The 25,960-nt window shown below is 44.8% G+C and overlaps 1 protein-coding gene across 2 annotated transcripts in view; it reads left to right on the plus strand.

Annotated features, from left to right (window-relative positions):
• ZNF462 (zinc finger protein 462) overlaps window positions 1-25,960 on the plus strand; it is a 78,185-nt gene that overhangs the window by 36,214 nt on the left and 16,011 nt on the right. For both annotated transcript variants that reach the window (XM_047099373.1, XM_047099379.1), the window contains exons 7-9: window positions 9,992-10,259; window positions 12,180-12,316; window positions 21,442-21,665. In XM_047099373.1, coding sequence (XP_046955329.1) covers window positions 9,992-10,259; window positions 12,180-12,316; window positions 21,442-21,665 — 629 coding nt within the window. The remainder of the gene's footprint in view (window positions 1-9,991; window positions 10,260-12,179; window positions 12,317-21,441; window positions 21,666-25,960) is intronic.

The following is a 25,960-nucleotide window of genomic DNA, read 5'->3' on the forward strand; positions in this document are numbered from 1 at the left end:
TGAACTGCCACAAGTCTTTATGCAAAATGCGTCGTCTGTGCGCTACATAACCTGGGATGAGGGTGCGTTCCTGATGGAGAAAAATTGGTAAAACAGTTTATATAGTGAGAATGTAGTGATAAATGTGTGAAAGTAATCCACGAATACCTTCTCGTGGATTGTAGAGGACTCCATTTTCATGGCTGTAGCAGTTGACTACAGAAAAGTCACGGTGTATTTAAATATGTGGTGCCAGTTACACCTGCACATTTTACAAACATCTGTGCCTATCAGTGGGTGCAGAAAGGGAGGAGAGAGTTGCATATAGAATCAACTAAAGTGGTTCCCAGATATCCTGATATTATCTGTTTCAAAGTTTAGACTTAATAGCAGATTTGGGGTAAAGACCAGAAATGATGCCTTTGGCTCCTTGGGATGGGCAGAGATTATGAATTTCTTGCCATTCAAATTCTCACATGTTCCAGAAGCCATTCTTCAGGTAATTTTAAAAAGGCCCAGGCTTGCTTCAGTAAAAGTGGGTCAGTGTTTCAATAGGAAGCCTCTATCCACCTCAGTATGCAAGGAGAGAGTGACATTTGGTTAATTGGATTTTCCTTTTAAATCTGGTTTTCCAGAACACTTTTTTCAGTTTGAACTCTCTTTGGATCTTAGTAACACATTTATTGAGGACCTGTTTTGGGCCAGGCCATGAGCTAAGTTCTGAATTTGCTAGATGAACTAAGATATGAACTTGCTAGATGCATGGATTATAGATGGATGGATGGATGGATGGATGGATGGATGGATATCCTACTTTGAAAGAGATCCTGGTTTGGTGGAGGTAAAATAAGTTAACTTCAATGCCACATGACGAGCACTAGTGGGGATTTTAATAGGTATGTCTAGAAAGATCAAGGAAGACCTTTATAGTGATGGCAGATTTGAATTGAGTTCTGTTTTGAAAGATTATGTGAGTTGAAAAGGCTGAAATGCAGCAGAAAGGCATTGCAAGACTGAATGATGCTGTGAGAGCAAAGCCCGCAGTGAATGTCAGGAACCTTCTGGGTGGCTGGCAACAAGCAGGGTGGGAGCAGGGTGGGTGGGGGGTGAGGTAGGTCTGGGGAGGTACAGGAGACCGGGAGCACCACAGCAGAGTTTGGACCTTTTCCTGTGAGACATGGTGAATCCCATGGTCATGTTTGCTCTTAGAAAAGAAAGGAATCTTAGGAGGAGAAGAAACTTGAAAATGGGAACATATTTTGGAAGTTCATGTCAGCAACCATAAGGGCCTGAACAAGCCATGGCGTTGGGGCAGTGAGTGGATCACAGAGTAAGTACTTTTCAGGAGGTCAAACCAACAGAGCTTCTCACTCATTGAACGTGTAGAACAAAAGAAACGAATCAAGGATTTCTTCTGATTTCGTTGACTGGGTGGCTGGTGATGCCATTTGAAAAAAACCACAGAGAGACAAATGATTTTGTCGCCAAATATAGGGCCCGGTGAGCTGCAAGTCTGAGAATCTTCTTTGTCTGAGATCAGACTTGCCTGGATTCCCCCCAAAGAGAGAGAGAACAGGAAGCTTCATGTAAAATAAGGCCTTTGAGAGACCCTTTCACTGAACTAAAATATGATGGGACACTAAGTCTTAAGAAGAGAAGGTTGCCCCTCCTCTGTTTTTTGCTGTGTTTTTGTCATTTTGAAGACTAATTTTTTGTTTTGGTTTGGTTTGTTTTCTCATCTATTCCCTGATCATATTTCAAGGTTTTGTTTTTACTCATCAGAATGACAGGAAGTTTTCAAAGTGTGTTTCCTTCAAGTTTGGCCTCAACCTTATTTTCAGGATTAGACGTTTGTTTTTCCATTTGCCTCCATGACAACCAAGCCCAGAATTCCTATATATAGTCATCCAGTGCCCATTGTCCCCCTGGCCATTGTATCATAATCTTGTGCATCCAGGCCAGAGAGCTCCACTGATGATGGAAGACGAGGAGGTGCTGGAGTCCTTGGCCTGGAGATTTTCAAGGCGTAATCAAAAGAAGGAAATAAAATAACGTGGCTGCCTCTGGAGATTTATGTTCCCCTTTAGACACTATCCAGAAGGAGTTGAAATGGCTTGTGTTCCATAGCTTAGTTTCTAACACAATTTTCTTTGGGAATGGCCCATAGAGAACATTTTTGAGACTCTTCAAAGGAAATGCTTGGAAAGTTGCGTCGATGATTTGTGGTTGGTGGTATCCTTCTGGATGCCAAGTTCTGCTCTGTGTTAGTAGCATGAAGTAAACAACAGGTACCTTGAGAAACAAAAGGATTAAATGGAGTTTCCAAAGGATTCAGATAGAACTCAAGAAAAATTATTAAATAAGTAAACTTTTGAATCTGTGTATCATCTTGACAACATATTGTTTAACATAAAATGATAGGCGATGGATGGATGGATAGATAGACAGGCAGACAGGCCTAGATTTAGGAAAGTTGTCCACAAATTCAATCCAGCAACATTCTCCTAAACACCTTTCTTCATGAAAGGACCAGGAGTCTCTGTGGCCGTAAAAGCACGTGAGGTACCGTTCTTGCCGATCTAAAATGTAAGTTCCACAAGGACCCTTGTTTTTTTTCACTGATGTATCCCAAGTGCTTCGAGGTGCCTGGCATGTAGATGCTTCTCAATAAGTATTTTCTAAATTAATGTAAAATTGGGGGCAAATACATAGATTGAAGCAGTAGAAACTCTCATTTGATGTAATCAATAGCCACCTTCTCAGTTACATTTGAAAGTTTCTAAAGGTAGGGAATCTTATTTAAAATGCCTTAAGCATTTTACTTTCACTTAAGAAATTGATTTCTTCATCAGTATTGGGACATACGGTCAAGCTTATGTATTTGAGTCTGGGTCCTTTGATTGGAGTTCCCTAGTTCCTCTCTTACATAAACCACAGGCACCTACATTGTGTTATGTGCCAGTTCCAGATTCAGTTTCTTTTAAGTGGAGTGATAATTTAGACATTTGTGGAACAGTCTTAGAGCAGAGTCCTTCTAGATTTTTATGTTCTCAATCTTTTATAGTTGGTCCTGCCAAAACATAATTTGACAGAAATTTTTTTTTTAGTAACTTGACTTTATCAAGTCTTTTCAAAGCATTCAATGTAGCTTCATAGAAATGACACTTTATACCCATATTTCATCATGTTAAGTAATACTAATTAAATTGAACAAGCTCAGGAACAAATACAACAGGTACAAAGAAGTCTGGGGGAATGTGAAAGTGTAATGAGACCAGGATGGGAATCTAGATGCGTCTGTGTTGACGAAGCACAGAGGAGAGCAGATTCCTATCTGGACGGTTGGGGAATATCGTCATAGAACAGGTGACATTTCAGCTGAGCTTTGAAGGATGGGTAGGTGTTTGCCAGCCAAAAAGAAGAGGAAGAGCACTTAGTAGCCCTGATCAAGGATTCCCAATGATGAAATAGGTAGAATGAGCAAGGAGTTGGGAACTAGCCAGAAGTGAGGCTGAAAATGGGCTCTGGGGCCGAACTGAAGAGCTCTGTGTACCGCACTAAGGAATCGAGACTTCACCTTTGGGCGCAGGGCCATCCTCCTATGGTAGCCACGTATGTGATGCATGCTACAGATCTGTGACGTGCACGCAGGCTGAACTAGAACAGACGTCAGAGGAAGGAAGACCACATAGGCTGTGAGAGCTGTGCCCACACGTTGTGAGGACCTGAGTGGACAATGGGAAGGGAAGACCTACAGGGGGAAACGATTGGAGCCGAGTATGACACACGTCTCCAGGACGTGGCACTTGGCTGAAGCGCTGTCGCCACAGGGCAGTTTGGAGGAAGAATCTCACGGTATGAAGTTGGACGAACCGGTGAGCTGTTCACTGACATTCAGACACGTGGGCAAGGGCTCATAAGGGAAGTGTGGGCAGAGAGGAAGTCAGTCTTCAGCATGTTGGGTTTAAGGAGTCCGAATTTTTTTTCAGCTTTAGGTGAAGACTCAAATCAACTCAAAGCTCAGCTGGGTTTCCCATCGCAGCAGGGTTCTCTCTCCCCACCCAGATACCTGGGTCACTAGCACCCAGGTGAACACACTTGGACTATTTTTGTCCCCAGGCTCAAGTTTATTAGCAGTGGGGTGGTAGAAATTGCATGGCATTCCAAAAGTTTCCTGGCTGTTCACTCAAGTAGGTCTTTAACTGCCCTCATCATTGTTAGTGTGCCCTTCTCCAATTTTCTGTGATTTCTTGGCTGGAAATAGCGGGCTGTATTTCCAGCATATTTGGGTCCCACCCACACCCCCTCCATACTTTGGATATTTACAATATTTGTGGTTAAATTATCCACAGGTAATATTCTATTTCTGTTTCCTTTTGTACCAAACCTGAGCTGCTCAATCTCCTGCTTTTCTAAAGAAAACTACAATTCGTGCATTAGTTTGAACTTTCTGTGCTATGTTAGAAGATTTTAAATTCTCCCTCATGCAGTGTACCCCACTCTTGGGTGTACATATTTTTCTGTTCAAACTCATCCTCTGATCTTCGTTCCTTTTCCCTGTTGGAATTAAGTCAGTTTTTTTTTCTCTTTTTTTTTTTTTACAGTTTTTTTTTAGTTTATTTATTTTGAGAGAGAGAGAGAGAGAAAGAGCATAGGTTGGGGAGGGGCAGAGAGAGAGAAGGAGAGAGAAAATCCCTAGCGGGCTCCACACTGTCAGCCCAGAGCCCGACACGGGGCTTGATCGCATGAACCGTGAGATCATGTCTTGAGCTGAAACCAAGAGTCAGACGTTTAACCCACTGAGCCACTCGGGTGCCCCATGTCGCTTTTTCTCATGGTGATAAGAATGTAGTTACTTCATTTCTATTTATGACTTGAGGTGGAAGTGTTGGTGAATTGAACATTCCAGCGTCTTCATGTCTAGTGGTGATTTCATTAATGAACACACTAATACTAGTTATTAAAGGACATTCAAGTTTCTCTTCACATTCCCCTCGTCTCTCCGAGACCCACATTTCATCAGTCACTGCATACTGATTTTGCTTTTTCTCCACTAGTTCTTTGTGGATGCCTCTATGAAGACGTTTATTTTTTGCACGGAATCACAGTTATTTACATGTCTATCCGGGAGCCGCTTGAGGGCAGGAACCCAGTCCTACTGCCCCAGAACGGAGTCTCCTGTTGATTTTGATGTACAGTATATATTTGCGGACAAATGGATATAATTTAATCACTTGCCCCCCGACCCCCTCTACAGTTTGCTTCTCTAAAATCCTTTGTCTTTTATTTTCTCCTGGTACTCGGTTTGCACTGACCAAAGAGCCTGCCTCCCAAAGTCTGCATGAGAATCTAGCTCAAATGTAATTAAATGTCGTTGCTGGCACCAAGATTCTTCTGCGACTTTTTCACCTTCACTCACTTCCTCTCTGTGGAGCTGCAGAAAATTGAGAATTGATCGTCCTGTACAGCTTCCTTTTTGGATCGCTCAGTGCATAAGGGGGCTGTCCTCCGCAGCTCCTACAATTTACTGCCCAATTGATTCTTACTCTTCCTCGTGTCTCCCTTAATCTTGGAATAGTTAAATTCTCCCATTACTGTGCATTTGTTCTCCTTGCCTCTTTTGTTCCTTCAGTCAATGGGGTGAGCTTGCAAGACGTGGAGAAGACCTGTGTTGTCACAACAGCTCTGCTCCCTCCCCTGCTACACCTGAGCTCTGGAAAGGGGCCCCTTGTGTCTTCCTTGGCTTTGAGTCCCTAGAGCCAGCACACAGCCTGGCACTGACAGGGTGCTGACCAAATGTGGGGAGCATCAGAATATTCAAGAAAGCTTCATTCCACTCCCAGAGTTGACTCGTTTGTCATCTGCCCTTATAAAATTACGTTTTTTGTGATCGTTTCTGTGCTGGCTAATTTCCGGAGAAAAAACAAGGAAAAAAAAAAAAAAAAAAACCTCTCGAACTGATAGTCACCTGGGTTTGGCTGGCATTGTGGGAGCTGGAGTATGGCAAGAAGAAATCTTCCGTTTCACCAAGAACATGGCTATGTGAGAGGGGCGAGAGGTTTCATCTGGAACCCCACCCCCTCCCTGGTTTGAAATCCTGTCCCAGAAGCCCCGGAAAGTACCCGTCTCCCATCCATGTACATTTCTTTTTCCAGGCACATCCCACCTGAGGAATTTCAGAGCATTATTATTTGGGGGCAGTTTATCAAGCATCTAATGAAAGCATGACATTTGGGCTGGCTGGTTTCCCATCTGGGTATTTGCAGTGCTCTCCTGTGCCACCTGCTTGTAGAATTGCCTCCTGTGTGATCGCAGTGTTTTGTTTCTATAAAACGTCTTGAAGGTTTGGAGATTCTTTTTCTTTTCGACGAATGTTGCTTTATTTTTTTCCCCCATGTCCTCTGAAGTGCTTATTTTAGTGTTTCCTTTCACATCCAGTTTACTGTTATTTTCTATCCTGTTTTCATTTCTATCTGTTCTGAAATTATTTTCCCAAGTATTTCAATTTTTCTGTCACCTTTTCTCTCTCCTCTCTGCTACATATTTAGCGTTGATGGAACACTCTGATGTTCTTTCTCGTTCTTCTGACGTGCATCGTGGGACCTGAGGTCACCATTAGATATAGACGCCCGATGGGCAAGACTCAGATTTTAGAGTCAGACGAATCTTTGTCCAAATCCAATCTCTGCCTCTTACTAGCTGTATAACCAGCTGTGTCGACTACCTCATCGGTGAAATTGGGATGAGAACTCACACTGCACACCATCGTTGTGAGAATTAATTGCTGGCTGTTCAATAAATTCCAAACCCGTGTCTGTAAGCACCATGACCATCCACGCTAAAAGTCTAGTTTGATCCTGATTTTACAAAATAGAATTCTTTCCATGGATAGTTTACAAAATGGATAGCTAATGTGACTTAGATTTATTTTACACCTACAGCTGTACACTATGACGTAATTTCTAAAACTTTGCACATAAATAGAGTCACAGGTCAGAGAATTAAATTGAGAGACTACATATCTCCGGGTTGGGTCAGGAACATAGGGACCAGCATCATCTCTGCCGTTGGTTCCATCATAAGTATTCCTGGCCATCCAGGTGACAAAGACGTAGCCTGGTTTAGTTTCCCACTGGATTTACACTCCTGTGGTTCTGCTGCCGTATTTCCCAGTGACCGCAAGCCCAGCTGTCTGAAGCACAGAGTGGTTTCACTTTCCATAAGCTTGGAATGAAGAAAACGGTCTTGATGATTTTTAACCTTGGTGATGTGCCCTTCAGTACTAACAATCTGTTTGCCTTTCTAACCTGGGCACAAAACGACCCTGTTCCTGCTCTTCAGGCTCTGCCTTGTGAACAAGCTGGAATTTTAGGTAGTTAGCAAGTGGGCTTTTTTAAGATGGGTGAAATCATACACGCTCGCGTCTTTGTCACTTTAGTGCCCAAAGTGCTAAAATTGTACATTATTCACAAACTCCCAAGTGAGAGAGAATGAGAGACATAGTATATCTTGGCACCAGAGAGGAAAGTAAAGCTCTAAGGAGACCCAAAACGTTGTAACCTAGGCTTTACTACAGATGCACCATAGGCGGTGAGGTTTTGCCTGTCTTTGTAAATGAACCACTTGTCCATCTGATTTTAGCCAGGCAAAAAGGAATTCATAGCATGATACATGAGGCTGTTCCTTTTGCCATTTAAGACGGAAGGGCGATGAGCCTCCCTTTCTTGGAATGCTTTTCCTACGACTTCTTGCATTTCTATTTCTTCAAGTTTCATATAACATATATATGCTGAAGTCAAAATTTAGAATTCGCTTTTTGGGATGGATGGAATAAAATGCAGTAGACCCTAGAGACAAGAAAAATGTGTTAAATCAAAGGAAACTCCCTTCCGTTGGACGGAGTCTCCCTAAGAGATTAGCGTAGGTGTTAAGTTGGGCTGGGTGGAAAGCAGGGGGAGATGAATTTACGTGGCCTGTTATCTGCTTGGGAAAAACTTACCTCTTTACGACTTCTGCTGTAAAGGGATTGACGTTGTCAGGGGTCTGTCTGTCTGTCTGATGTGACTAGCAGCTGACCGGCAGGACTTGCTGAGCTGGGTGCTGTGTCTTGTTGCTGGTGGCCGCTTTTTGAGAAACGGACTGTTCCTTGGGGTGTTTGTTTCTGGTCTCTGGGTAGATTTGCGGGTGGCAGACGGCTCACGGGCCGTGGACCTGGCTTTGGCCTTGCTGGGCACCGAATTCCAATCCCGCAGAGCAAAGAGCAAACAAGAGGAAGGATGGGCTTGTCGGGATGGTGGCTGGGCAATGCCCAACCTGAAGCTCAAGCCTGTGTTCACAGGAGAGGCGGAATGTGCCTTGTGCTTCACTGTGCGTGTATTTTAAGCAGAAACTAGTCTTGAGAGCTTAAATAGAAAACATCTCGAACAATCCATGAAATGGTAAACAAACCTGCTATTGAAAGAAAGAATGAGAAGTTGACAATTGGGGTATTGTGATCCTGAGTGGGTTCATCAGCTAGGGCTGAGGAATAAAGAAACCAGAGATAAAAGACTTGGGTAAAATGAATTCACTTGTGTCATTCCTTTCTTCCTTTGTCTTCGGTTTACACCTGGTAATGAACCCAAGGAGGCTCGGAGGTATTGTTCAAGTTTCCTTTTGTTTTATTTTTGTGTGTGTGGCAGGTTTGTTTACAATTTCCAAAGGGGTTTTTCTCAATCTTGAGGAATACAAATTGAGGAGGGGGGGGGAGAGGAGAGCAAGAAGGGAAGGTATTTGAGGATTTTGAAGACAGGAGGTGGCCTCACAATAAGGGAGGCTGCTCTGTTTTTGTTTTTCTTCTCCAAGAGGCCGACGGGATGGATGGACTCTGGTTTCATCCAATACGGGTTTTACAGAATTCCTCCACGTCCTGCCTCGGGGAATCGGGCTTTGGAAAATTAAGTGTCCATCAAATCAGGAGGAGGCTGGTACAGTTTCTATCCCCTTCCCCCCCCGCCCCCCGCTTTTTGAAAGCCTTAAAAAAAAGAGCCCTTTGTTGTCTTTTCAAGGAAAGTTACACTGAAATTCATCTGTGCGGTATTCATGGACTTCATTTGTGCCAGTCATAGGCAGCCGTAGGTTCTGCGGGACAATGGTGTTGAATGCGTAGCCCCAACACTCAAAGCAGCGTGTTGGGAAAAGGTTCAAGACCTTTCTTTTACTCTCTCTCTTTCTCTCTCTCTATCTTTTTTAAGAAATGGAGATTTTCCCACCTCCCATCTAGATCAGATTTCTCCACCACATGCCATTGAAGCTTCTCAGGGCTAAGATTTATGCCTGTCATTTCCCGACATTTTCCTCCGAATTGCAAACTTTAAAATACCTTTTAGGGAAACTTATTTGGAGTTTCATTTTAATGGGATTTATGAATAAATCTCCATCTTAATGCTGACTAAGCTTTAAACATCCATTCCAGGAGAACACTATTAGATCTTTATATTTTAAATTTTAAATCATTTGACTGTGAAGGCATAAAACATTTTTATATTTGTGAGTACCATGTGCTCGAGCATTTCTGTTAAAGACCTTTTTCCCCCCCTTGAATAATTCTGGGCTCCAGAGGAGGAGATATTGCATCAACTACTTTCCTTTCTCGTGTGGATGCCTGTGTACCTTCTTGCATTTATTCCTCTCCCCTGCAAGGACAGGTATACTTTGGCAGCCTGTTGCCACGCTGCGATTTCCTTTTTAAAAACAGTTTATTTTCTTCCTTCACTTTGAAACCTTTAACCTCAGAGTTTTATTTTTAAATGCTGTGAGCCCTCAAAGTGCAATTAAAAGAAGTGATGCTTTCTTCCTACCTGCCTTTCCCCAGATCTGTGTTGTAGGATGTAAATGAAGATGAAAGACGGATCATAGTCCTCATCTTTAAAAAAAAAAAAAAAAAATACTCCAGACTAATGTCGGGGCTTTCAAGTGTCAAACCTCTACTGTGTTCTCTGTGTCCGGTCTCGTTTTCCCCGTCTGTCCACAGACTCCTCCTACTCAGAACCTCCAGATGTTCAGCAGCAGTTGAACCACTACCAGTCCGCTGCCCTGGCAAGGAACAACAGCCGTGTTAGCCCCGTGCCTCTTTCTGGGGCCGCCGGGGGTGCTGAGCAGAAAACCGAAGCTGTTCTTCACTGCGAATTCTGTGAATTCTCCTCTGGCTACATCCAGAGCATCAGACGCCATTACAGGGACAAGCACGGCGGGAAGAAGCTCTTCAAGTGCAAAGACTGCTCCTTTTACACAGGCTTTAAGTAAGTGACATGAAGAACAGCCCCGAAACACAAGGTGGCTGCGCCTGTTCCGCCCCTCATCACACTCTTCCCTACACTCTCCTACTTGGAGCTCAGGGGAGGCCCTGCCCGTGGGATGATACAGGCATTAGGTCCAATCTTCACAAAAGGAGGCTACTTCCAGAGGACTGCTTTGGGGTTTGTGAAAGGGGTTTGGGATGAAGAGCTCTATCAGAACAAACGGATTTAAAAATTAGAGCCAGTGGTCACCCAGGAAGTGTGAGTTTGCGGTAAGGGATTTCTCTGGCCCAGTGCATGAAGCAATGAGTGTTTTTCCCTCGGAGGACTATCCTCCCTTTTTTAAATTTGTCTTTGAAAAAAATATGTATATGTTTTTGAAAGCAAAGTGAAAGTCAAGAGAACCCAGCAATTGTGATTTCCCTGCTCCCCTTATAGAAGATTCGTATTTCTTAAGATCATATTGTTGAAAGACAGCCAGAGAATCAAGACTCCAGCACTGTGAAGACTAGAACTGAGCCAATTTTAGGGAGATGGTTCCAATCTGGAAAAAGATAATCCAAAGTCCCCTTTGCTCCTGTGTATAACAGAATTGGCGAACTCAAAGAATGGAGTGTGTCCAAGGGTGTAATCTAGACTCTTGTGATTTAATCTCATCCTGTGCAACACTGTTGAGGTTAGTGGTTACAAGTGGTTACCTTGGAGCCTGACTGCCTGGGTTTGAATCCCAGCTTTGCCACTGACTGGCTGTGTGACTTCGGACAAGTGCCTAAGCTTCTCTGTTCCTCCCGTTCCTTACCTGTGAAAAAAAGATAATAATACTACCTAACTTATAAGACTCATGTGAGGAATAAATGAACATTCTATCCAAAGCGCTCAGAATAGTGCTGGCACAAAGGAAACACTAATAAGTGTTACAGTATCATGGAGAGCTATTCTAACAATATAATAGTAGGTGCTATGTTACAGATAGAGGCTGTTACTGTCTCTTCCTGTTGCAATTAAGACCAGAGCCTTCGGCCACTCTAGTACTCAATATAGATCCCAGACAACAAGGCGGGCGAAAGTGGGCTTCGTGGCCAAAGAAAAACATGAATTGGAAGAACAAGTCTCTTTTCCACCAACATCTTAGTTGGGGGATTTTTTGGAAAATGTGTTCTATCTCTGGCTATTAATTTGGTTCAGTTGTTTTTCAGATAAATATGCATGTGACCTTAGGAATGGGAAAAGGCTAAAGACCCAGATGACAAGGGCCCCCTGACAGGTGTACGTGTCTCCCTGGAGAGAAGTACTTGCATTAATAAGAAGGGGACCTTGCCCATTAAACTCTTGGTTTCGTCCATTTTTACGAGACATTTAAGGCTTTGTAAATGCGGCAGTTTTTAAGAGGATGGAGGGGAAGGCAACGATAATCCTTCCTTCCCCCTTCAGGCTGTTACAACAGCCGTATTTGGTTTACCTGATCGTCTGCCGCCATGATGTCCCGGCCAACTTGCCCTCCCCACCCTTACCTGTGAAGAGTCACATGGGCAGCCAGTCAATTAGCCTGATTCTAGTCCCTCTCCTTCCGAGTGTGATGAGAAATATGTTCTCATAGGGATTTTGGTTTTATATTTTTAATAGGCAACTTTTAATCTTGAAGACTAAAGTGTATGGGGAAATCCATTGCTTTTCAAACTAAGCTGTGAACCCAGCCAAGTGGCAAAACTTTCAAAAAGAAGTTACCGCTGCACGACAATGTTCAGTTGTCTGAGGAGTGACCAAGGAGCCTGTGGTCAGCAACATGATTAACGACTACGACTTTGGCCCCTCAAGCTGGGATGTCACACCCAGAGGCCCCATAGGAAGATAGCCAGCAGGGGATGTGTGGGTGACATGATCCCCTATCACACTCATTGCCTGTCCCCCACACCTCTCTCCCAGATCTGCTTTTACTATGCACGTGGAAGCCGGGCATTCGGCGGTTCCTGAGGAGGGCCCCAAAGATCTCCGCTGTCCTCTCTGCCTCTATCACACCAAATACAAACGCAACATGATCGACCACATCGTGCTGCACCGAGGTAACCTTCCTAAGTGGCGGTTTTCTTGGGGTACAGGGGTGAGGGTGGATTACAGGGACGCCCTCTCAGGGTGGCCTTGGCACCTTTTCCTTGGTCCCCTGTTCCTCACCTTCTCTCCAGGCAGGAAATCACGGGGACTGCCACAGTGACGGCCAACGGTAAAAACTCCTTCCTGCTGCGAGCATTTCCTCCCCGTGGAGGGAGGCAAGGGTGCAGGGCTCTGCCATGCATGCTTCTCTGGGGCTTCTCAGCAACAGGGATTTTCACCTTGTCATTCCTCTGCCCTCACAACCTTGCTGAGGAAGGAGTGAATGAGAAACAGAATGGGCGGGTGAGGACTCATTTATAAAATGTGAAGAGCTGCTATATGGTTGTAAGCAATTCCCTGGAGGGAAACCAAAATGATGATTTCTGAAAAGCAGAATGCAGAGTTTCCCTTGAAATGGATGGAGAGAGAAAACTCTTAAAAATAAAAGTGGCCTGATATGTCTTAGAAATACCATAGGCTTCAGATTTAAATTCTGGTTTTAAAGCCTCTTGTATTCACCCGCTGTCTCGTCTATAAAAAGAGAGGACAGTCAAGCCTACGAAATAACGTGCAAAAGGTCTAGTGTGTTCCCTAGCGGAGGCATACCGGGTGTTCCGTAAATGTTGGTTCCTGTTGATAAACAGGGATATTTCTTTCAAGTCCTCTTTGGTTTTTCTTGCAGTTGAGTTTACTCTTGGCCAATTAAAACACTGTTAAACAACAGGCTTCCTCCGCATTGGAAGGAAAAATATGTTTATGTAAAAACTACTTTGTCCTAAAAAGATTCAACCCAGAGGTGGATGGAGAAAGATTACCGGAATACCGCTGATCTCTTGCTGTTTCCATCATCCACTGATCTTTCCATCTGTCCTTCGTTCCTTCCCTCCCTCCTCATCTTCCTCTTCTTTCTTGTCTGCCTTCCTTCGCCTTTAACCTTTCAAGAAGCTTTTTACTCTTGGCCACACGTGCCTCAAAAGCAGTGAGTGTCTTCTGCCATCCTGCTGAGATGTCACTCACCCTGAAATGCTGCATGTTTTCTGAGCATTTTCAAAGTTGCCCACATTTCCCCAGAGCCGCGGGCTTGGGCCACTGCATTTTGTGACACTTCGCCCATCTCTGCTGCGCGCCCCGCAGAAGGCCACCCTAACGAGACGTGAGGTCGCTGCCGGCCGGGACATCCGCCTGCGAGCGGGGAGAAACAGCATGGGAACATTAGGCGGGAATTCTTGGCCAGAGTGGTCCCACCCGGTGTTGCACCTGGGTCACCTGACTTCTGGTCCCCCGGCCCATGTGTCATGGTGGCTCTGTGACCCCTCCCAGTGTGGGGAGAGGCCGTGAGTAGTGTTGCTGCTGAGCAAACAGAAATGGGGAGGCCTCACTTCTGTGGCTGATTCCCTCTGGGTTCCCATCTTGCTGCCTGGCGGAGTCAGAGCTTCACTGTCTAGCGAGCTCAAGGGTTTTCCTTCCCTGAGCCGAGAATTCTAGAAAGCGGGTAGGGGGCAGAGGGCGTAAATGCTAACACTGCGAATGCTCCACTTGATGCTAAGTCACTCCTATCCAACGGCATCGTGAGGGCTAGTGCTATCACTTGTGTTCCCGCTCCACATGTGTGAAACAGGAAACTGACACAAGCCGCTTTTTCTTTGATTTGCTCTAGTTATTTGCGGTCACCTCACAAAGAGTTTAAGGTATCATAAAGGTGTTTGTGCAGCACTGTAGGATTAAAACAAATGGGGAGATCGGGGCAGAAGTGCAAAATAAGAAGCAACTGGAAAGTCCCCCGGAAGTAGGAAGAGGCTCCCCAAGAGCTTGGTGTCCAGAGTATGCCCTGAGGTGCTGTGCACCTGTCAACGGTGGGCTGTGGATTTACTTGGCTCTGAGGTTCCAGCCTCCCGCGGCAGAGAAGCAAATGGACTTAGAGTGCCTGTTAGACCTTTGAAATTTTGTTCGGGAGATTTCCAGGAATCCTCGACACTGAATCCGGAAGGAATTTCTCCAGTGGGGTCCCCTGAAGGGGACCACGTACGATAGAGGGTGTATCATCCCCACCACAAATACAGTGGTAAGTCCCTCAGGGACCATGAGGGCCAGGCAGTTGAGCTGGAGTCACTCAAGTGGTAACCGTGCAGCTGTGAGTCAGCTCCATCCTCCGATCCCGTGACCCATCCATCATACTGCCCGTCACTGGTTACATACAGTCTCTTCTGTTTATTTGTAGAGGTGACTTACAACAATATGTAGAGCCATCTACATATATAAATACCGTTCTTCTCAGGATCAGAAAGCGCCCAGTCTGGAATAAAGGAGTATCTGGGGATTGGTAGTGATAATGACAACATCAATAACCACAACAGTCACTATTACTGAGTGCTCACTAGTACCTAGTGCCGCGCCGAGTGATTTCAGTATGTTATTTGATGGAATTCTCACAAAACCCTCTGTGGTGGGCATTACTGCTATCCCTGATAACAAGGGGAAAAGGTTCAGAGAGGCGGAGAGCGACTCAAGATCCAAATGACTAATAAGTGACCCACCTGGGTTCTGAACCCAGGCTTGTCTGCCCCACAGCCCATGCCTGTAACCAGCAGGTCACTGTCTCATCCTTGGGAGGTTGGTCGGTGTCACCCGTTGAGCATTCTAGTGGCGGTGGCAGCTGGGTCTGAGGATGGAGTTCCCTGTGGGGCTGGAGGTCGGAGATGAGGACCACTGAACCACAGGCGGCAGGTGCCTCAGGACAGCCATGGCTGCCATCTGTGTCCTGGCCTGACTTCAGGGTCCCGTCTCAACTCAGAGTGGCATCTCAGTGGGACGCTGGTCTTGACAAGTCAAGAGACGGGGCTGGGCGTCTGCCTTGCAACTTCAGGGTGCGGCCGATCTCAAAGTAACAAGATGTGGTTCCTTCTGCACCTGTGCCCTCCTGGCTCTGCAGAGGAGTAAACATCTTTGGCCTCTAGGGCCTGCAGTAAGAGAGCTTTCTGAGGCCTTGGTTAATTAAAATACTTGGGACGAAAGGCAAGAAAAACAGCTTCTGAACTGGCCCTGGACTGAGATCCTGCTTGCAAGAATAGAGTTTCCTTAGCCTTTTATGCACACATAATGATATATTTAAATAGGGAGGAAAGGGAGGAGAATCCATTTCACTCATGGGAAATCTGAATGGGCAGCGATCATGGGTTTATGTTGGCTGTGGCCAGAAAGAGCGTACTGTTTATCCATGCATTCAGCAAGCATTCATTACGTGCCACACTGTGCTGGGTTCGTGGGCAAGATGAGGTGTAGGAGGGCGGATACCCGCCCTCCTCAAGGAAATGAAGCATGTGCTAGCGAGGGATGGGTATCTAGGAGATTCACTGCGGCAGGCGTATTTGTGTTCGGGGCAGTGAAACGTGGTGGAGGGTGGTTTTCAAACTGAGCCTTGATGACATTTCAGCAGGCAGAGAAGACTGAAGGTGGGGTATGTTGGTTTCCCGGGTGGCTTAAAACACCAGTGTACTCTCTTGCTGCTCTGGGGCCCAGAAGTCTGATCTCAAGTTGACAGACAGCAGGGCTGTGCTCCCTGTGAAGGCTCCAAACAAGAATCCTTCCTTGGCTCTGCCTGGCTTCCAGTGGCTCCCAACATCCTTGTCTTGTAGCTGCATCATTCCTTTCTCTGCATCTGTCTGCCCCTGACCTTCCCTGAGTGTGTTTCCTCTTCTTACAAGAACACTACTCCTTGAGCTCAGGGCCCACCCCAATCCACTATGACCTCCTCCTGACTAGTTACATCTGCAGAGACCTATCCCGCTAAGGTCACTTTCTGAGGTTCTAGGTGCACACACATTTCTGAGGGGCACTCTTTGACCTACTACATGGGGGAGGAGGAGGAAAAATTTCAACTGCTCAGGTAGGTGGAAACAAGATGTGTTGACAGAGTGGCATTAAGAATGTTCTGAGAGGGGCTGAAGGGAACAGGGGGCAAAGCTGACGTGCATTCTGGCCAAATTAGGTAGGGCTCGGATGCCAGTGTAGGAGTTTAAACTTCACTCAGTAGACAGATGGGAGTACCAATTTAGCAAAGATTGAAACAAAGCATTGGTAGACCCATTTCTTTGGGGAACTTGGGTGAGGTTAATTTGGTGAGATTGGCCATGATTGGACCAGTTTAGAAAGGGAAGAAGTAAGCCCTGAGATTTTTGTTTGAAGGAAAATGTTGGTGGTAGGACTTTTCGGTGGGTCTTCATTCAAGGCAACAAATATTTATTGAACATTGACTATATGCTAGCATTCTTTTACGCTCTAGGGATACTGCCATGAAGAGTCAGTCAAGGTCTGTGCACCGAAGGAACTTGAACTTTAATGGGAAGAGAGACAATGAACAAGGGAAGAGATAGTTTCATGGGTACATTTCCACAGAGTTTCTCAGTTTCCCACCACGGGAAGCACGACCCTTTATGCATAGCTTTGCCTGCCTGTACCTTGCATACCTAAGTGCACCCAGAAAATTGGGTACAGACTGAATTATAGGGATGAAACACAGTTTTCCCCGAGAAGTTTATTTATAATTATGGAACTGTGTAATCACTGGGGCTGGTCTCCAGCTGGCGTATTAGCTTAAAGTTTCTGTGTCCCAGCCTGTAACCCCAGTACTGAGGCAAACACTGAATTTAACACTGAATCCTACAGGTGGGTGTCTTTTTGGAACAGAACTAATCTCCCCTGATTTATCTGATGTCTGTCATTTTTCTTGAAAAACAGAATACAGTGAGTTTGCCAATCTTTCATTTTATTTGTGAAAGTACACGTTCCATCCCTATCAAATACCTTTGCCTGTTGGAATTGGAGGTGCAGTTCCCAGCTTTCTCTAGCTTCACAGTGGTAGCCCAGCTAACGTCACATTTAATAACTTACCAGGAACCGTTGTCCTTATGTTTATGTGTATCCGTTTAGGGTTCTGTTTTGGAATGATTGTTTTTTTAGAAACTCTTGTTATGTTTTTAATGGCTTTCTAGTACTGGGCTTTTATCTCTTGTTTGGCTGAGAGTAATGGGTGGGGCTTTGGTTTTGGCCCAAAGTGGGTCTCCGCCCTTTAGCACGATCATTTGCATACGGGTTTGTTGGAGTGAATGACTTCCAAATCTCTCCATGCTTCCTTTACACTTGGCAGGTTGTGGGGAGGAAACCCATGTGTGTTGTGGTCTGCCTTTCAGGAAGAATTTTTACTTGGTGATTCTGGACTCCACAGTGATGTGGTTTCTCTCTGTTTTGAACAGAAATGACCCTCTGCCCTCCTTGTAGTTGCAAATCTGCCGATTTTTCCACTGAGCACCACGGGAGTTGATGGCACACACTTCTAGGCTCTTTTGCACCTTAGTTCCCGCAGGCTTCCGTGTGGCATACTCTGGGGTCCAGCCTCTTGGGTTTTATGTCCAGCTGCAGCCCCAAGCGACTTTTGAGTAGGAAGAGATGAGAGACAGAATCTATCTTGTAGTCAAACTGGTGAAGTCATAATATTTTTGCAGCCAGCTCTGGAAGCTGAGTCACAATGAGTGTGATTCAAGCCTTGGTTTTTTTACTCAAGGTAATTTTGAGAGGTGTAAAGTCAAGAAAGGCCCACAGTTGTTGCTGCCCCCATAGGGGGAAAAAAAAAAAGCCCTTAGCACTCAGCTTCTGTAGCCAAGACAGGGCTCCATCCATACCTGGAAACATTCCAGTCTCTAACTTTATGTCCTTGACTTGCCTCAATAATGAATAACCTCATTCAGAAAAAGGCCGGTGATTCGCCTGCCTTTCAAAGTCCGTCTGTCTTGTGTTTTATCTTGGTCATGTTAGCCATGTTTTTAGAAAGTGAAAAAAAAAATTAATGTCTTAGTAAAAGTCCATGTAAATAAGAGACTTGGGATGTTGGGAATGTGTTAGTTTGGAACTGGGAAGTCTTACGTTTCAGGGTAAGTGAGCAGGAAGTTTCCTATTATCTAATTCAGTAGATATTCGAAAGAAATTCAGATAGAGAGGGTTGCCTTAGAGATGCGTGTAGCTTTTGTATTCTTAAATGATTAGGGGGAAAAGCCTCATAAATACACCAAGTGCAGATCGGATGTTCCAGGAGGAGGGCACTGGCCAAGGTCAGGCAGGAGACCTGTGTTTCCAGGTCACAACTTGGTTCTGAGCTAGAAGAGTGACTCTGAGGAAGTAGTTCACCAGACCAGTCCTCAGTTTCCACATCAATAAACTAAAGATAATAAAACTGTCTTGGCAGAGTGTTACGAAGAGAAAAAGCAACAGTGAGGGTAGAGTGCCTGACGGTACTTGAAACCTAGTGGGCTCTTGGTAAATTGCCACAGTCATTTACGTGAGTTATTATTTAAACTCCAGAGTATTTTGGGTGCTCACGACTTTGTGTAAAATTCACTTAGACACACATAGTGAAATTGGAAATGGCCAAGAAAACTGAGCAAGGTGGTAGAGGAATGGAAAGGGAGACCCATTAAAAAACAGGTCTGAAAGAAGAGATTATTTACAGGCAGAGGTGAAGCCTGGGGGCTGACTGCGTGGCTGTCTCCAAGGTGTTTGAGGCTTCGTTACGTTGAACATTATACCAGCCGTTGTCCAGCTCCACTGAGCTCAACGGAACCAGAGCCAGAGGCGGAGGGTAGACGTAGTAGAAATGACAAAATACAGGAAGAGCAGAGCAGGGGGATGCATTCTCAAGGAAGGTGCCAGAAAAGTTTGTATCCGCACTTCCCATGAGCTCCTGAGGCGTGGGAGCTGGTCCCAGGGGTTCAGCCTGTACCCCTATCTCTTGCCGTGAGCACCGGCTTCCTCATGGTTTTTGTCCACGTGTGTCTTAACCCAGAGCAGCTGGAGGTGATGCTCAACACTTTGTATAAGAGCAAGAGCAGCGGTGCTCGACCGGAGTCCATCTTGCCTCCTCAGGGTGCGTTTGTCTGGAGGCATTTTTGATCGTCACTTCCGGGGAAGTGGGGGCGTGCTGGCATATGGTAGGTAGAGGCCAGGGATGCTGATAACTATTCTACAATGCATAGTCCAGCCCCCACAGTAAAGACTTATTTGGCCTCAAAATGTCAGTAGCGCTACTACCGAGAAACCCTGGACTCAAGGACTAGAACATCATAGCATGGGCTTTCTTAAGGCTCTGGCTGGCTCATGCCCGAGCATTTTTTCCCCCCGATTACACCAAATCATGGAACTGAATGGTTAGAAGACTGTTCAACGTTTGCTATTCTAAGAAAATGTGTGGATTACATTATAATCATGTGTTTCTTAGCTGTCTGCTCTAGTTTGGTTTAAAAATATTTATATTTCTAAATAAGCGACTGACTCTTTGTATAGGGAAAATAACATATGCATTAGAGCTCTGGGGAGTGAGCAGCAGACATCACCTTCCACGCTTCCTCTGGCCAGCTTTTTGCTGCCCAATTAATCGCTGTATTCAAGGACTCCCAAGGCAATGACCGCCCTGCAGTGAGAATGTGGTGGTGGGGACTAAGGCATGGCCTTGGGTGGGGAAAATTCCCCGGGGGTCAATGCAGGCCAGCAACAAAGGGAGGGAGGGCTCACAGGGAGAATCGCATCAGTGCACAAAACACTGATGCTCTGGAAGCACACAGCTACTCAGTGACGCTGAGAAGAAATCACGCTTTCTTGACTTAATAATACATTGCTGTTTCTAAATAATATAAGTATATGTTGTGTGCGTCCATTTGTAAACTTTCAGAGTCTTCTGAAATCCAGACACAGCATGAAAACACACGCTATATTTGATCCCTGCATAAATAGCACAGATTTTAATTTTATCCCAGTTATGGATATCTGGCGCGTGCACCGATACTCTGGGCAGACTGGTGTGAAATTTAATTTGAGCAGTTAAACACAAGGGTGAGAGAGTGCAAAATAAACAAGCGCACGCATTTCCAGCCCTACAGCATTTGGTATGTTAATGGGAAAAGCACCCAAATCCTCTCTCTCTTTTATTTTTTCCCTTGTGACAATCAGATTACAGATTGTCTGAAAAGGCACAAATCCTCCCTATCTCCCACGCCGCCCCCACCTCCCCCTGCATGTTGCCTGCAGCCATTTCATTTGTGAGCTCTTCCGTAGTTAGAGCTGGAGTTTTAGTGAATGAAAATGTACAGGTCCTTTGTTTTTAGATTTGTTTTTAGATTTGAGATCCCCTTGGTTTCAGGACAAGGAAAACAGTCTCCTTGAGAACGTCTTGGAAGGGGAAACAGGAGTGGAATTTGGAAATGGTAGGACATAAAGGATTTGCAGTTGGACAGGCAGGGATGCAGATCTCAGCTGGGCCAATGGCAACATTTGCGACCTCTGGAAAGTTACTCAAGAGCCCTGTTCCTCACTTTACTAATTTGCAAAAACAGGAGTAACTCCAGCCTAGTAGAGTTGCCTGGAAGGTGCACAGAGGCGGCACAGAGGTACTCGGGGGCCATCTGTCTTCTTCCTGCTTAGAGACATCTGTAGGTCCAGCCTAAATAGCCCTTGCTAAGGAACTGGGTTGTGCTCGTGGTTGCTGTCAGTAATCATTTATGTTGGTAAAAATGGCAGCCACTTCTGTTCTTCTCCCTTCCTTTGACCACCTCCATGCAGGAGTTAGTGAGCACCTTCCAGCCTGCCCACCTCTCTGTAAAGATCATTCTGGGTGTTAAGTACGCAGAGCTTTTGGCCACACGGGGCGCCTGGGTGGGTCAGTCGGTTGAACGTGTGACTTCAGCTCAGGTCATGGTCTCACGGTTCACGGGTTCAAGCCCCACATCGGGCTGTGCCAACAGCTCAGAGCCTGGAGCCCACTTTGGACTCGGTGTCTCCTTCTCTCTCAGCCCCTCCCCCGCTTGCTCGTGTATGCTCTCTCTCTCTCTCTCTCTCAAAAATAAGTAAACATTAAAAAAACAACACCACCTACTTGTGCCAGAGGAAGGTGCTGTTTGGGGAATTGAGGGAGGGGCAGCGCGCATGTGAGTTCAGACACAGACCCACGCGAAGCAGCAAAACTGGGTGCGTTTTTTCCTATATTCCAAAGAAAGAGCACGTGCTTACTTTCCCATCAGTAAAAATGTCCCCCTTTCCGTTCAATTTGTTTCCACAGAAGAGCGCGTCGTCCCCATTGAGGTGTGCCGTTCCAAACTGTCAAAATACTTGCAGGGAGTAGTTTTCCGCTGTGATAAGTGTACCTTCACCTGCTCCAGTGACGAGAGCCTCCAGCAACACATAGAAAAGCACAATGAACTGAAACCTTACAAATGCCAGCTCTGCTACTACGAGACCAAGCACACGGAGGAGCTGGACAGCCACCTTCGGGACGAGCATAAGGTACCTGCCCTTCCTGCCCCCGCCCCTCAGCATACGTGGGAGGTGGGGAGGGCGCCTGGCGGGGAGACAGAGCCGAGTTTAGTCACACCCACCGTGTGACTTGAGCCAAAATAATGTTTAAGGTGAGGTTCGGTGTTTTTGCTATGATGAAAGAAATACAGGGGCATTTTAGAGAATTGGAACACATAGATGGGGACAAGGAAAATCACCCCTCACGCTACCACCCAGATCCAACCGCGTAACATTTTCTGTCTCTTTGCCGCCCACCTTCCTTTGTTGCGCATCCTCCCGGCCACACCATACATGAAGTGTCGTGTCCTCGTCACATTTTTTTTTCTTGACGACCTAACAGGAATCATTTTTCCGTATTATTTTAAACGTATCGTCACAGGAGCTGACCAACTTTTTCTGTAAAGGACCAATAGTAAATATTTTAGGCTTCGCGAGCCAGATGGTCTTAGTGGCAACTCCTCAACTCTGCCCTTGTAGCAAAAAAGCAGCAACAGACAAGACAGAAGTGAATGGGCGTGATGGCCGGGTTCCAGTAAAACTGTATTTCTGGAAGTAAGCGGCGGCCTGCGCTATGGTTGCTGGCCCCTGTCCTGGTGGCTGTGCCACCTTGTCCCTCAACCATGTAGGCTGTTTCCAGTATTTTGCTAACTACAGAGATTTTCCAAGGCATTCGTATTCGTGTCTGAACGCTCTAAGGGCTGTAAAATACATGTTTTATTTGGGGAGGAGGATTGATAAAGAACAAATCCGTACAAGACCTAAAATAAGGGGTTTGTGAAAAACTTCTCTTCAGAGGTCTTCTGATCAGAAGGCAGAATCCTATAGGACAGCTTCAGAGGGCTTATTTGGCACATTTGGGAACTGAGAGCATTGCTTCTGGTTTCGTGTATTGCGCAGAGTGCAGAGGAGTTAAGATTTGTATTTGTTTCACGAAAAAAAGCCTATTGGAATGTTTTCTAATTAACCAACACATCCAACAGATCAAGGGAGTGTTTACTTAAGGCGCAATGAGGATCGCTTTTGAGAGTTTCCTTTTTCTGTGATCTGTGTCCTCCTCTTCTCTGACCTTACAAGCCCACGTTATCAAGATGTTAGTCTGAATCATCCGCACCCGAGGGTCAGAATTTTTCTGTGGGGTGTTGAGAAAGAAGTCTGAGCTCTGTCCCCGACCCACAATGTAACGGTTTCATGGTCACTTTTCTGCTTTGGAATGCGTTCATTCTGTAAAGTGTCTGCCCAAAAACGAAAGCAGAGAAGAAAAGCTTGAATGGCCCTCACTGAAAAACTTTTTCATATCCTTCCTTATTCAAACTTCCTGGGCATTTCTGCCCCCCAAACTCAAAAGGAAAACTCACCCATTTCAAACCCAGCTCTCTACATTTATGCACATGGATCTTATTTATGTCACCACCTCAGATCTTTTTATTATAGCGTTCAGGCCTTTGGGCTGGTATTTTGGGAGAGAGCAGACCCGGAAGATAAATTCTTCTCTGGTGGTTACACACTTGCTGTGAGTCACCGGTGAGAAGGTTAGAACCATGCAGATGTGGAACCAGAGGCTTCCCGAGCAGACGCGGAAGGTTGGGCCTTCCGGGTACCCATCGGGGAAATGGGCTGCTCTGGAAAAGAGGGGCCCAATTTGGAGCCTTTGGAACCACACAGACGTGAGTTTGAATCTCGTCTCCACTATTTACTGTACAACTGTAGCCAGTCACTTCAGTTCTGTGTCTCTTCTCTGATTTCCACATAGGAATCGTTTTCCCTTTCCCAGAAGTTGTGTAGGTTCAGTCCTGCTCTCCCTGCACTGGAGAGCCAGCATGCTCCTCTCAGGAGCTGAGCTGTGGTACCCACCAGAAAGGCACTTCTATTCCCGAAGAACTAAAATGTATTTTAAACTCACTAATTATACCTTGCATCCTAGAAATGGTCTGTGATATTGTATTTTCACTATGCTTTTATAAAGCAGGATAGCAGTGCTGCTGAAACTGAAGTTTCGACTGGTAGGCAGTGACATACACTGGGTAAAAGTGGTCATTCATTGTGGTGACATCAGCATTTATGGAAGGAGTATAAGAGTGTCGATGTACAGCGTACTGAAGGGGAGTTTGCTAATAATTCAAATACAAAAGACAAGGACCATAAGGCAAGAACAAGAAATTCAAGAATTGGAAAGGAAGAAATGAAACAACTCTTGTTCACAGACAATGTGATCTTTGTACGTAGAAAATCCAAAGTAATCTATTTAAAAAGCTGCTAAGAATATTAACTTAGTTTAGCAGAGTTGTAGGATATAAGGTAAATATTTAAAAATCAATTCCACGTCTACATACTAGTAATGGAAATCTGAAAATGAAATTTTAAAAAGATCAATTTTGTTTACAATAACCTCAGAAAGAATATGTTTAAGAATAAATTCAACACAAGAACTATGAAAGCTGCACACTGAAAATTACAAAATGCTGTTGAGAGAAATAAAAGAAGTAAGTTAATGCAATATGTACCGTATTCCTGGATTAGAGGACTCTGTATCGGCAACTCTTCCCAAATCGATCTACTGATTCAGTGTAATCTCTGTCAAAATCTCTTTTCTTTGATAGAAACTGACAAACTGATACTAAAATGTAAATGCAAAGGACCTAGAATAGCCTGAACAGTGCGGAAAAAGAACAAAATTGGAAGACTTCGCCCTTCCTGATTTCAAAACTTAACCTTAAAGCTACAATACTCAGGAGCATCAGTGATGCCAGAAGTCCAGAAATAAATCCTCATCTATGTGGTCAGTTGGTTTTTATCAAAGGTACCAAAGTAATAAGGAAAAGATGGTTCTTCAACAAACAGTGCTTGAATAGTTGGATTTCCACATACAAAACAATGATCGTTGACCCTTATGTCACTCCCAACACAAAAATTAAATCAAAATGGATCATAGACTTCCATGTATGAACTGAAACTATAAAACTTCTGGGAGAAAAAAAGTAGAAAATCTCCCTTGGGTTAGGGGAAATTTTCTTAGATATTATACAAAAGCTATGGACATTAAAAGAAAAAAAAATCGGTAAATTAGACGTCATCAAACGTAAATTTTTGCTCTTCAGAGACACTATTAAGAAAACAAAAAGGCAAGAAACAGATTGGAAGCAAATTGCAAAGTCACTTTCTGGCAAAGGATTTTAACCAAAATACACAAAGAACTTTTATAACTCAATAGTAAGAAGGTAATAATTCAATTAAGAATTAGAAAAAAATTTGAATAGACACTTAACCTGTGAGGATATACAAATGGCAAATGATCCCATGAAAAGACACTGAGTAAGATTCCTCATTAGGGAAATGCAGATGAGAACAACAGTAAGATACCACTACCTACCCACGAGAATGGCCAAAATTGAGACTGATAGTGCCAGGGATGCCTGGGTGGCTCAGTTGGTTAAGCATCCAGCTCTTGGTTTCCAGTCAGGTCATGATCTCAGGGTTTGTGAGATCGAGCCCCACATCAGGCTCTGTGCTGATAGCTCAGAGCCTGCTTGGGATTCTCTCCCTCTCTCTCTCTCTCTCTCTCTCTGTCTCTCTCTCTCTGCCCCCCCCAACTCTCGCTCTCTCTCTCTCTCAAAATAAACAGACTTAAAAAAAAAAAAAAGACCGATAGTGCCAAAGTGTTGGCAAAGTCGTGGAGAAACCAGAAATCTCATATAGCACTGGTTGGAATGTAAAATGGCATATTCACTTTGGAGCACTTTGGCAATTTGTTTAAAAGTTAAACAGACACTGGGCGTCTGGGTGGCACAGTCGGTTGGGCATCCGACTTCAGCTCTGGTCAGGATCTCACAGCTTGTGAGTTCGAGCCCCGCAATGGGCTCCGTGCTGACAGCTCAGAGCCTAGAGCCTGCTTCGGATTCTGTGTCTCCTCTTTCTCTGCCCCTTCCCTGCCCACGCTCTGTCTCTCTCTCTCTCTCTCTCAAAAATAAATAAACATTAAAAAATCATAAAAATAAAAAATATATTAAAAGTTTAACAGACAACTTAACCATCTGATCCAGCAAATCTACTTCCACATAAAGTGGATGGATAAACAAATGTGCCATATCCATACAACGTGATACTACTTGTCTATAAAAAGAAATGAATCTACTGAGACACAGAACAACATGGATGAATCTCAACAACGTCATGTTAAGTGGACAGGATCCAGACATGAAAGATCACGTGTTATATGATTCCATTTATATGAAATTTCTAGAAAAGGCAAACTATGGAGACAAAGCAGATCAGAGGTTGCTTGGGGC

This window comes from Lynx rufus, unplaced genomic scaffold, assembly GCF_022079265.1.
Source record: "Lynx rufus isolate CCGP_SWC_20201006 ecotype Redwood Valley unplaced genomic scaffold, mLynRuf1.p SCAF_10, whole genome shotgun sequence".
NCBI classification, from domain to species: Eukaryota; Metazoa; Chordata; class Mammalia; order Carnivora; family Felidae; genus Lynx; species Lynx rufus.